Source organism: Leopardus geoffroyi, chromosome A1 (genome assembly GCF_018350155.1).
Source record: "Leopardus geoffroyi isolate Oge1 chromosome A1, O.geoffroyi_Oge1_pat1.0, whole genome shotgun sequence".
NCBI lineage: Eukaryota > Metazoa > Chordata > Mammalia > Carnivora > Felidae > Leopardus > Leopardus geoffroyi.
Window position 1 is genome coordinate 93626733 of NC_059326.1, and position 13397 is coordinate 93640129.

Sequence of the window (13397 nt, forward strand, 5' to 3'; positions counted from 1 at the left end):
TGACCATTAAAATATATAATGATAGTAACAGGTAATAGCCCACTGGATCAAATAAGAATCTGGAGTACAAGGTGATATGGATAGACAGAGGTAAAGAGAAAGCTTTTTCTAAAAGCAGAATTTCAACTGAAAATTACAGAAGAAATGACACAGCTGGAAAATCAATTGCATACCAACACTAGCAGACAAAGAACCTGTTAGCCCAGACAATCTTATTATAGTTGGATAAAGTCTGATGAAGGACAGATTATTTGACAGTCTCCAAAACATCTCGCCACAAGATACTGAATCCTTCTAGGTGGAAAAATTCTAACTCTACAGAGAAAAATACGGCATACACCACCTTAATCGAGTGATCAAAAGTTACTATCACTGGTAACAGGGCAAGTCAGTATGCTACACTCCCAAAGACAACACGCTGAGGAGTGACACAGGGTCACTTCCTTAGTGTTCATGCCAAACCACATCATCACCTATCCTTCTACAGCACATAAATCTCTGTTTCTTTTAAAACTCCTTTCAGGCTCTGTTCTTTTGGACTCCACAGGCTTTTAAAAATGCCTGATCCACATTCTATAAAATCTGATCCACATTCACACATTCAATTAAAAACAATTTCGTTCCTCTAAGAAATTAATTTTCATTTTGAAACACTAAGTGAAAGTTGAATTAACAGCCGAAAATAGTCTAATCTTTAAAGCTAAAAACTCAGTATTCGGGAAGTAATAAACTTGGGAAGCAACACTTCTACGTCTCCAGTTTCATATAAGAGATGAAAAAGTAAAGCAAAAGATAATTCTGGCGGAGACTGAGCTTTCCTTACTACTGCCAATGAGAAGATTAAATTGTACTGTGAAAGAATAACATTTCCATTTGATATTCTCCTTAAAAATAAACCTTAGATTGAAAAAAAAAAAAAAAAGCACACGTCAAAGTATTAACAAAAATGATCCAAAAATCTATTGCTAGCCCAGTCAATCTTGTTATATTTGGTCTCTGCTAGTCAAATGACTTATGGAACTCCCACCTCACACCAAATATAGAAACAGTCTCCTCAAAGACACCATAAATCTCTACTATGCTTGGCCAGAGCTCTCCAGTGACCCCTGCGAGGACAGTTTATCAAACATGTGCCTTTGAGATTTTGCTTCTTTTTTCTTCTAGGGCTGACCAATCTCTTTCTAGTAAAGACATTTGTTTCTTCAGACATAAGTTACATTTAAATTTTAATGGCCAATGAATCAATCTGCCCTTCACAATTATTTCTATATGGCTGTTCTGATTATACAAAGTATCTAAAAAGCAATGCTACTAACCTGATTTCCAGATTCTTGGTGGAAGAAAGAGGAGACGTGCATTTTACTGCAGCTCCCATATAGCAGCAATAATGATCTAAAATAGTCGATTTATCAACGTAACTCACCATACTTCTTCTAATGTAATTGATGGCTTTTTTCATATCCATGCCAGACCAGTTGTTGAGCATATAGCAAATGCAGGAAGCACAGTATACAAATCGCATGTCGTTTTCACTGCCTTCAGGGACTGCGCAGAAACTGGAAGTAATAACAGTATGACACACGATTACATGGCAGAATTTATTTTTTTTATTTTCTTGCAGGGTGGGTGAGAAACATGGGCTTCATGTCTTTTGTCACAGAAAAACCTATTATTAAATACAGATTTAAAAACCATATACTACTTGTATTAAGTCAACAAATAGAACTAGTACTCGAAAAATATAAAATGATCTCTAAATCACCCTCTGCTCCCAAGTTCTGATTTCCGGGTAGCTTTCCACACTACCAGTTACTCCTTACCAGATGCTACCACTCAGATTAAGTTTATTTGCTCCCTACCACAGTTGTGGCACGCTAGCGTGAGAATGGGGGGAATGGAGCAGGTAAAACACAGGACCTACTGAATAGTAAGAAATTCCCAAACCCAAGTTTTGATGTGTGAAATTTCTTCCAAATGTATATGTAGATAACCACTAACTGATCATATTGTGCTGTAATTCAATTTTTACCTATTCCATTAGTTTCAAGAGAAGTAACAGTCTGTGCCTGGTATCTATTTCTTTATTTATAAACAGGGATACAGTGGCAATAATCAAAGACTACACCGAAACTTGGAGGTATCAGTCACATATGCTGGCTGAGGTCAAGATTCAGTTTTGCAGTATTTCCAATTAATGATAAAATATCTTATGTGTCTACATTAGTCTTCCCCTCACCGAGAGGGGTGGTTTTTTTTTTTTTTCTTTAATTGTATTTATCATTATTTGCTTTGACAATAACCTTTATCTTTCAGTTAATGACACCAGTGTTTCAAGATTTTAAGTAAACTCTACACCAAATGTGGGGCCTGAACTCACAACTGGGAGGTCAAGAGTCACATGCTCCACTGACTGAGCCAGCCGCATGCCTGAGGGAAGGTTTTTTGTTTTTTTTTTTTTAAGTCTAGAGAGAGAGAGAGAGAGAGAGAGACAGAGAGAGAGAGAGAGCGTGCACGAGCAGGGGAAGGGCAGAAAGAGGGAGAGAGAGAATCCCTAGCAAGCTCCTCCGTGCTGCCAGTGCAGAGCCTGATGTGGGCCTCAGCCTCACGAAAGTGAGATCACGACCTGAGCTGAAACTAAGAGTCAGACGCTTAACCGACTGAGCCACCCAGGTGCTCCCCGAGAGCAGTGTTTTTAAACCTTGACAGGAAAATAGAGCTATTAATAGATGGAGCACTGACTTAACAATATAGCAGAATTTGTTTACAAAATCTCTTCGCTAAACAGGATCACTACTGCTTTGTCATTTCCTAGATTTGAAAACAATTTTCCCCTTAAAACTCTAGATATACCATACAAACCACCAAATATTAATAAATACACTAAGTTCTTTTTCTATCTTTTATAAATGTCATTGAAACCACTTACACTAGCATCTAATATTCAGCGTTCATCCCTTTCTCCCCCCAATCACTATGTCTTAAGTAATAAAAGTTCAGACTAAATGTATGCTTACTTCAAAATATCCATTTTTTTCACCGAGAAGGTAAATTAAAATCCATCTTACAAATGAAACCATTCAACCACTTATTTATGAATCTATTTACTGTGTCACTTAAAAAGAGAGAGGAAGAAAGGAGTTCTGCTAGTGTGATTTCTCTTTACTCACATAAAAAATCTTGGATCTTTTTTTTCTTTTTTTGATTAGGCATTTAACTTTATGTATGTACAGTGAACTTCAGGTGGTTCTAATAAGGGTTTATGATAAACCCTAAAGTTCTAGTACAGTACTGTACCCATTTTTTACTTGTATAAAGTTTTTCCAAGAAAGAAAGAGAGACAGAAAGAAAAGGGAAAAAAAAAAAATCAAAGAGTGACCCATACCTCCCATCTTCCAGCTGAAGAGCTCTCAAGCCCGCTAAGCAAGCTTCCTTATTTACTCGGCTTAGGTCATCTCCAAGAATAACTAAGCACGAAAGGCCAGTGTAGGTCATTGCTATGTGGCCACTATCATAAGGATGAGCTGTTCCAGGATTCTAAATTCAAAATAAACATAATGTTAATGAACTAGTAAACTGAAAACTTACTTCATTAAGCAATCTAATGCAAGGTTTCAGGAACTAGGAAAATGCAATGTTTATACTGATTTGTACTGACACCTGATTGAAAAAGCAAACCTCCATTTTACATGACTCAATGTAAGTATAATCACATACTTTGCAGGCTACACAATTCTTAAACTTATCCTGCAAATCTAAAGCTTCAGGGAAGTAGTGCTTTTACACAAATAAACCAAATTATTTGAACTTCAAATGTCATCAACCGTATCACTGATAACTTAAGTCTCAAGAAGTTAGAAAAGCATAGAGCTTTTCAAACAGAAACAATTTATGAAAGAAATAAAAATCCTTTTACTGCACAAATCCAAATTAAAAACCATAGTGACCACCATATGAAAATATTACAAAACAACACAGTTGAAAAACCTCATTCTGCTCCCATATACAATTTAATGAATCTTTAAAACATATTAGCACTTAGAATAACAAAAAGCAAAGAGCTCTGTTACCAAAACTGAAAAAAATCTCTAGAAATAAAACAGTGTAACTTTTAAAATTTAGAGCCCAACGCATCCTGCTGGCAAAAAGTGTTCTGGAAGACTATCAGACCAGCAAATTGCTGAGGCGGAGCGGAGAAGTCTTACCAGGAAGCATTACCACGTTGTGTCGGATTTGTTTTACCACTCTGACTGTTTCAACAGAAGATAACCACAGTTATCAAAGAACTCTTAAGCTACAAAATATGTGACTCATATAGGAAATCCTGTAAAGACCCTAGGCACTGGCACTGGCATTGATAAAATCTGGATTTAAAAAAAGTGTTTACTATGCCGAGTAACTTGATGTCCCACAATATACAAAGCATTCAGAGTTTTAGGGGGACCTGGGTGGCACACATGATTAAGTGTCCAACTCTTGAGCTCGGCTCAGGTCACAATCTCACAGTTTGTGAGTTTGAGCCCCACGTCGGGCTCTGCACTGATGGTGCAGAAGCTGCTTGGGATTCTGTCTCTCCCTCTCTCTGCCTCCCTCCAGCTTGTGCTCTCTGTCAAAATAAATAAATAAACTTAAAAAAAAACAAAAAAAAGCATTCAGAGTTTTACAATTAATTTCAAATAATCAGCTGATCCTATGAATCAGTCACTAAAAAAAAAAATATTTCAACAGAAAAATGTAAGATTTCACAATGTACTAATTTATGTAAGTTTAAGAATGTCTTAAGCGCTTTTTTTTTTTTTAAATTGAAGTGTAGTTGACACACAACGAAGAACATTTTAATTTTGAAACAATAAGAGTGTATTTTAAAATTCATCTCTCTCACTGGTTTCCCTTCTATCTCAGTTTAGGTTCATCAACAATTGCTCCAAATTCTAGAGTAACTGCTCAGCATACTGGAAAGCGAAAGTGAAGCTTGTAACCAAGGTTCTGGTTCAAGCAGACTCCTCACCTACTATAATAAACGTTAACTTCGGGGCACCTGGGTGGCTCAGTCAGTTAAACCTCTGACTTTGCTCAGGTCATGATCTCATGGTTCATGAGTTCAAGCCCTGAGTCGGACTCTGTGCTGACAGCTCGGAGCCCGGAGCCTGCTTCAGATTCTGTGTCTACCTCTCTCTCTGTCCCTCCCCCACTGATGCTCTATCTCTCTCTCTCTCTCTCTCTCTCTCTCTCTCAGAAATAAAAACATTAAAAACAAAATTTTAAAAAATTATAATAAATGTTAACTTCTACAACCGGAGAAATGCATCAAATCTTGGCTATACTACTCACTGGCCTGCTTCATTCCTCCTACTAGAATGTAGATATTAGTACCTACCTCATGGGGTTATTGTGAGGGTTAAATATAGTTACTGTGATAAAGATGCTGGTTATCTTGGTGACGATGCAAGCACAAGGCAGATACCCAAAGGGCCAGTACTTCTTGGGAGTCATGAACTAGGGTCCCGGAACCACCAGGCAGGAAATCACATTATTTTTCTGCTCACTGACCTTCTGTGGTTCCTCACAGAACAAGTTTGCACAGTGTTCAAGACCTTCTATAATCTGACACCACCCTACCCATCAGGCCTTACGTCTACAATTCTTTATATGGTCTCACAAACAGGCCAAACAAATTTTCATCTTGCTAACACTTAGAATTCATTCTGAGTTCCTCCCTACAACTGAACTCTGGTACTCCCAGCTATTCTATTCCACATTTGTAACAGCCTTCTTACAACTCCCACAGCCCATTTCATTTCTTGGTACTTAAAGTAAACACCTACTAGGTTAAAAGTACCAGGGGGAATCCAAACACAAATCAAATGTGGAGCTTAACCTTAAGGGCAGATCAAGTAATTACAATACGAAGTAGGACATAAAAGCATCATGAGGGAGACAAAGTAACACAAAGCTTTAAATAAAGGATTCTTGTCTGTGCCAGAAGAGGAACTTGGAGGGTGGGGTGGAGTGGAGTGGAGTGGAGTGGAGTGGAGAGGAGAGGAGTGGAGAGGAGAGGAGAGGAGAGGAGAGGAGAGGAGAGGAGAGGAGAGGAGAGGCGAGGCGAGGAGAGGCGAGGAGAGGTGAGGAGAGGAAAGGAGAGGAGGCTTCATAGGTAGAAGAAAAAGTAAAAGCAATGCAGAGAAAGAAAATTCTGGGTATTTAGCATGTACTGGGGACAACACATAATTTAACAGACAATACAGAATTTGTGAGGGAAAACAGTGAGAAGAGTAGGCGGAGAGGCTCCATCAGTGTTTCCCGAAAAGTTCTCTATGGCCCTGGAAGGTCCTGGGGCATTTACCAGACAGGGTGGTTTGGTGAATTCGGAAGAAAAACTGCTGACACTACTGTATTTATGTACTGTGTCGGGAAATCCCATGTGCCTCTTCAGATTCTCGCCGACTCTGAGCCAACTGCTCCTGGGGGACCTACATGAGTCCATTGGAGTCTCCTGCTCCTTCCACCACTCAAATTCAGATGAACACAACGTGGCATGGAGTGGGACCCAACCTCCCCAGAAGATGCCAGGGGTCTAGGTTTCGGGAGACTCTGTAAACCAAAGCAAAAATGTTTTTGTGTTTTTAAATTTTATTCTTGTTATTTAAAAAAACGTGTTGGGGGTGGCGCCTGGGTGGCTTAGTTGGTTGAGCATCGGACTTCGCCTCAGGTCACGATCTCGCAGTCTGTGAGTTCTAGCCCTGCACTGGGCTCTCTGCTGTCAGCGCGGAGCCCACCTCGGATCCTCCTCCCTTCCCTCTGCACCCCCCCCCCACTCGCTTTCTTTTTCTCTCTCAAAAATAAATAAGCATTTAAAAATAAATAAATAAAATTGTCTTCGGAAGAGGGTACAGAAGGGGATTGTCTTTTACAAGTAATGTTATCAAAGTCCAGCTTTATTTCAACGAGGGCAGGTAAGCGTCTGAGTAAGGTACGGCACTATAAAGCAGTTGTCATGACCACATGGCACGGCACCCAGAGAGCCTGTTCAATACGAGTAATGGGACAGCCATCTTCCTGAGGACCAGCATCAGCGGGAAAATATTACATGTACAGCAAAAAGGGAACAGATTTTGTGAATTCTTTGTTTTTAGATTCCTTGCTAAAAGCAGCAGGGACACGTGATTAGACACATCTTGGCAAATTCACATGACCTTGACACAGGCAAGGTGATCTACAGCCTAAGGCAGAGGAAGAAAGTTGAACCAGTGCCTCTATGAAAACATGCTGCCTTCTCCCAAATTACTGCTATTTATTCTAAAATTAGGAAGAGAGTATGAAAAAACAGGCAAAAGACAACCTGCCTATTGCCTCAAATTCGTTGCTCTTCACGTGTCTTCAATCACTGCCTTGACAAGAGCTTTTTGTTTTATTCTTTAGAAACATGAGCCAAATGTAAAGTCCTTCACTAACACAGAAGTTCACTGGCTTCCTCGAGAGCAAGCACCAAGCACAGGAGAGCTGGCACCAAGCACAGGAGAGCTGTATTTCCAATTCTCCAGGAAATCACCGGTAATTTTGACACACAAACAATAGGAGGAGAGACATAATACTTGTGACAGTAGCAAATTCTGCGTGCACACATACTGTGCATAGTTCCAGGAAGTAGGGTGGGTATCACTTTCCTTTAAGTAAAGGTCATAATACACATTAGTAGACAATATTTAGCTATAATGAAACACAGAAGCCTGGCTTCTGTGTCATTTCTTAGTTTTCTTTCTCACTAAAATCCATCTATCTCCCTCCTCCCTCCTCCCCACCCAGAAAGAACTCACCTTTGATGGGTTGAATGGAATACCCAGGTATGAAGAGCCTCGGAAACCACAGCGATTTAGATTGGATCCTAGAAAATAAAACCATGTACTTATTTAAAGTATATTTTATTTTTGAACAGACTCTAAAGCAGATCAATTATATATTCTTTCAGAAACTGAGTATTTTAGTACCAAAGCTTTGTCACTGTCTCCATTTTCATTCTAGCATGTGCCAGGTGTGTTCTCACTTTATGGGAATCTCACTTAATTTTCCAACCAGTCAGAGACAAAATAATGATTTCCTACCACATACCTTTAGTTTATAGCCTACCTCACTGCAGGCAAAATGCTTTCAAACCTTTTCTATACGATTATTTTTCATGTGATCAACATAATCAACCCCGTGTTAAAGAGCAGAAAACAGAAGCCCAGAGGTTAAGTGACATGTTCAAAGTAACAATCAGTTAATTACACATCTGGATCTGGAATCCTAACTTCCCTTCCACTGCCTTTTTATTTTAACTTACTGCTTCTTTATATGTGAGCAAACTAAACATCTAAGATGCCCTAGTCACAAAAAAATGTATGTACTTTGTATTTTAAATTAAAAAAACTTTTTTTTTTTTATTAATTTTTGAGAGAGACAGAGAGACAGAGAGAGCGAGCAGGGGAGGGGCAGAGAGAAAGGGAAAGAGAAAATCCCAAGCAGGCTCCGCACCGTCATCACGGAGCCTGATGTAGGATTCAAACTCACAAACCACGAGATCATGACCTGCGCAGAAACCAAGAGTCGGGTGCTTAACCGAATGAGCCACCCAGGCCCCCCCCCCCCCCGCCCCATACTTTGTATTTTAGTACGGACAAACCTTTGTTCTGAGTCCAATGATCCACTCTACTTTGTTTTTATTTTTTATTTTAGAGAGAGAGCGCGCACACATGCAAGCAGGTAAAGGGCGGGGTGGGGGGTAGGGAGAGAGAATGTGAAGCAGGCTCCATGCTCAGCTCAGACCCCAACGTGGGGCTTGATCCCTGGGATTATGACCTGAGCTGAAATCGGGTCAACTGAACCACCAAGGCACCCCATCCACTCTGCTTTAAAGTACTAGGAACTTGAGAAAGAAAATAAGCTGGAAACGAAGTCACATCCATGAAAAGGGAGCCCTGTGCATTGGTGGTGGGAATATAAATTGGTACAGCCATTATGGAATACGGTATGGAGGTTCTTCAAAAAATTATACACAGAACTACTATATGATTCAGCAATGCCACCACTGGGTAGATAGCCAAAGGAAACAAAATCACCATTTCAAAGAGATATGTGCACCCCCATGATCACTGCAACATAATTTATAACAGCCAAGACATGGAAACAACCTAAGTGTCTATCAACAGAGGAGTGAAAAAATCTCTCTCTTTCTCTCTCACACACACACATACACACACACCCACTGGATGAGTGGATAAAGAAAATTTCACACACACACACATGCACATCCAGAATGTTAATCAGCCATGAAAGAGCAAATTCTGCCTTTTGTGACATTATGGATGCCACATGCAATAGGTCAGAGAGAAACAAATATTGTATGTTCTCACTTACATGTGGAATTTAAAAAGGCTGAAACATGGAAACAGAGCAGAATGGTAGTTGACAGGAGCTGGGAGAAATGGTGAGATGTTAGTCAAAAGTACAAACGTCTACCTATAAGATGAGTAAGTTCTGGGGATCTAATGCACAGGATGATGACTATAATTAATAGGACTGTGTTATACACTTCAAAGTTATTAGGAGATATCTTAAATGTTGTCACCACACACTCACACAGGGTAATTATGTAAGGGGACTGTGGTAATCATTCTGCAATATATTCATGTATCAAACATCATGTTGTATACTTTACACTTACACGTGTTATATGTCAATACCTTTATGAAGCTGCAAAAAAAAAAAAAACTATAAATGAATAATTAGTTATACCCACAACAAGAAAATGGTTATGGGTTTGACTGCCATTAGAAAATCAGCATGATAGACACAGAAGATAGAAATGTAGTATCAGCAGACTGTACTGTATCATTAATAAAAAAAAAAAACAACGTAGATTTATAAATACGTTCTGACGTGAGAAACCAGTTTCATATCTCTTAGGACTGGAACATGACTAAATCATAGTAACTGTTTTTCACTCTATTTTCTCAACACAGGTACTCTATTCAGCTTTCTATCTCTCATAAACTTACAACAGTAACTTAAACATTAATTTCTTATACAATTTAGGGAACTTTATCAACTAAATTTAAAATTCTCCACTAACCACCTTACACCATTAACAAAAAAATCTGAAAAAGGGTATTACCTAATGGTGATGATATTAATGAACATAGTTCTCTTATCTCTGCTAAAGACTTTTAAATGACTAAGCCACTTAAGACTCACCATTATATAATAAGAGTCATAAAAAGGCTCAGACTCTGAATGGATAATGCTACATCTGAGAATTGACTCCAGGAACTTCCCATATGAGAAAGGTCGAATGCACAGAAACACCCAGGGCAGTATTACACTGGTGAAAATTTAGAAGCAACACAGAAGTCCAAGAGGTTAAATATAATACTATTATCTCATCAAAGGAACATGATACTGCTAATAATTAGGGAAAACTATGTAGCAACATGGAGAAATGATCAAGTTAAGAGAAAAGGTAGGATGCGAACATTTATGTGATTATGTTTACAATTAACCAAAGGATGCTTATCAACAAAGCCCAGAAAGGAATAAACAAAATAATATTGTGTGGAATGACAGGAGAGTGAATTCTGTTCTTTGTATCAGTCAGTGTTGCCATAACAAATTATCACAGAACTTATTAACTTGAAAGCACACCCATTTGTTATCGGGCAGTTCTGTAAGTTCCAAAGTCCAAGATCAGCCTCACCAGGCTGGAATGGAGAGCCGCCAGGGGCTGCACTCCCTACTGGAGGCTCTGGGGGACAGTTGGCCCCAAGTTCCTTCTGCTCGTCCAGTGTGTGGGACTGAGTCTCCACATCCTTGATCACTGCCAGCTCGGGCCCTTGCCACTGCTCACACCTGGGCCCCTGGACCCAAGCGTCTGCAACGGGGCTGAAATTTTTCTCCCGTCCTAGGGCCTCCCCTGTACATGGAACACCTACAGATCATCTACCTATTTTGAGGTCAGCTGACCGGTAACCTTAACTTCATCTTCAAAGTCCATGGTGCTTAGTGTTTGAAAAAGTACGGTACAGGAACTTAGGGGAGAGAGAGGGTGAGGGGGAACATCTTAATTCTAACACAGCTTCCAAACTCCAAACTGGGTGTAATGTTATACTTTTCTAAAAATAAATTGTCTTCACCAAGTCACAGATGTCTTTATCCTTTTATCACCACTTGTTTTAATCCCTCCTAATTGGGGGAGCGGCATGTCAAAGGTGTATTTTCCCTAGGCTTAATATTTCATCAGATGCTGAAATTATCTTAACTCCTGACATATTTTTTTTTTTTAATTTTTTTTTTGACGTTTATTTATTTTTGAGACAGAGAGAGACAGAGCATGAACAGGGGAGGGGCAGAGAGAGAGGGAGACACAGAATCTGAAACAGGCTCCAGGCTCTGAGCTGTCAGCACAGAGCCCGACGCGGGGCTCGAACTCACGGACCGCGAGATCGTGACCTGAGCCGAAGTCGGCCGCTTAACCGACTGAGCCACCCAGGCGCCCCCTGACATATTTTTTTAATGTTTTTTTTTTTTCTCTCTTATTTCCCCTTAGGAATGCCCTTTTAAAGATCATCCTTTTTTAAAAAAAAAAATGTTTATTTATTGGGGCGCCTGCGTGGCTCAGTCAGTTAAACATCTCTCAGTTTCGCCTCAGGTTACAATTGCATGGTTCCTGAGTTCGAGCCCCACATGGGGGTCCATGCTGTCAGTGCAGAGCCTGCTTGGGATTTTCTCTCTCTCTCTCTTCTCCTCTTCCTCTCTCCCTGCCCCTCTCCCGCTTGTGCCTGTGCATGTGCACTCTCTCTCTCTCAAAATAAAAACTTAAAAAATGTTTTTAAATGTTTATTTATTGGGGGGTGGGGCAGAGAGAGAGGGAGAGAATCTCAAGCAGGCTCAGCAGAGTCAGTGCAGAGCTGGATGCGGGGCTCAATCTCACAAAAAATAAGCCTTAAAAAAAAACGGGGGTTGGGGGAGAAAGTTGTGCATCCCTGTTTCAGGTCTGAGTATATACTTCACTTAGGAAGCCTACCTTGAGCCCCCTCCTAAAAGGGTCCTGCCTCAATGTTGATGGCTGCTGAATGCTGCTGAATGAAGGCTGGGGTGGCTGTGTCAATTTCTTAAACTAAAACAATGTCTCCTGAATGCCTGACTCTTCCTATCAGGCTCTGCAGCATTTTACCCATAGTAGAACTGCTTTCAAAATTCAATCTTCTCTAAGAGACTAGAAATCAATTATATATAAATCTTCAGATACCTCTGAATTATAAGGCAAAGGTTTACATTCAAACTTAACAAAAATTTTTTTTTAATGTTTATTTTTGAGAGAGAGAAAAAGAGCACACACGCATGGGAAGGGGCGGAGAGAGAGGGGGACAGAGGATCCAAAGCAGCGTGGACGCTGATAGCAGCGAGCCCGATGTGGGGCTTGAACTCACCAACCGTGACATCATCCATGACCTGAGCCCAAGTCAGAGGCTTAATCAACTGAGGCAACCAGGTGCTCCTACATTCAAACTTGCTAAAAGTTCTGCAGTGAAGTCATAATCAAAAACCAAAAAAACAAAACAAAACAAAAAACTAAAAAACAAAAATTCAATTCCTGCCACCACTTTATCACCTAGGTTTATGTAATATTCTAAATCCTGTGTTTTTGAGGTGCCTGGCTGGCTCAGTCAGTAGAGCATGTGACTCTTGATCTTGGGGTTGTGAGTTCAAGCCCCATGTTGGGTGTAGAGACTACTTAAAAATAAAATCTTTAAAAAATAGTAATAGATCCTGTGCTGCCATTTCAACAATCTTCATAGCACTTTCACCAGGGGTAGGTTCCATCCCAAGAAACCACTTTTTTTGCTCATCCATAAGGAGCAACTCCTCATCCGTTCAAGTTTTACCATGAGATTGCAGGAATTCGGTCACATCTTCAGGCTCCACTTCTAGCTCTCCTGATGTTTCCACTACATCTGCAGGGACTTCCTCCACTGAAGTCTAGGACCCCTCTAGGTCATCCATGAGAGTTGGAATTAACTTCTTCCAAACTCCTGTGAATGTATTTTGACCTCTTCCCAAGAAACACGGATGTTCTTTGTGGCATCTAGACTGGGGAATCATTTCCAGAAGGTTTTTATTTTATTTTACCTAGATCCATCAGGGAAATCCCTACTTATGGCAGCTACAGCCTTACAATGCATTTCAATAAGACCTGAAAGTCAAAATGACTCATTGACCCCTGAGCTGCAGAATGGATGCTGTGTTAGCAGGCATGAAAACAACATTCATCTCATTGTACATCTTCATCTGAGCTCTTGGGTGACCAAGTACACTGTCAATGAGCAATAATATTTTGAAGGAAATCTTTTCTGAGCAGTTCTCAACAG

At 40.0% G+C, this 13397-nt stretch overlaps 1 protein-coding gene across 1 annotated transcript in view; it reads right to left on the reverse strand.

Moving 5' to 3' along the window:
* Nucleotides 1-13397, reverse strand: part of PGGT1B (protein geranylgeranyltransferase type I subunit beta) — a 64631-nt gene that overhangs the window by 29943 nt on the left and 21291 nt on the right. Inside the window, exons 3-5 of the mRNA XM_045486080.1 lie at nt 7812-7879; nt 3383-3534; nt 1424-1556 (exon numbers count right to left, since the gene is read on the reverse strand). Coding sequence (XP_045342036.1) covers nt 1424-1556; nt 3383-3534; nt 7812-7879 — 353 coding nt within the window. The remainder of the gene's footprint in view (nt 1-1423; nt 1557-3382; nt 3535-7811; nt 7880-13397) is intronic.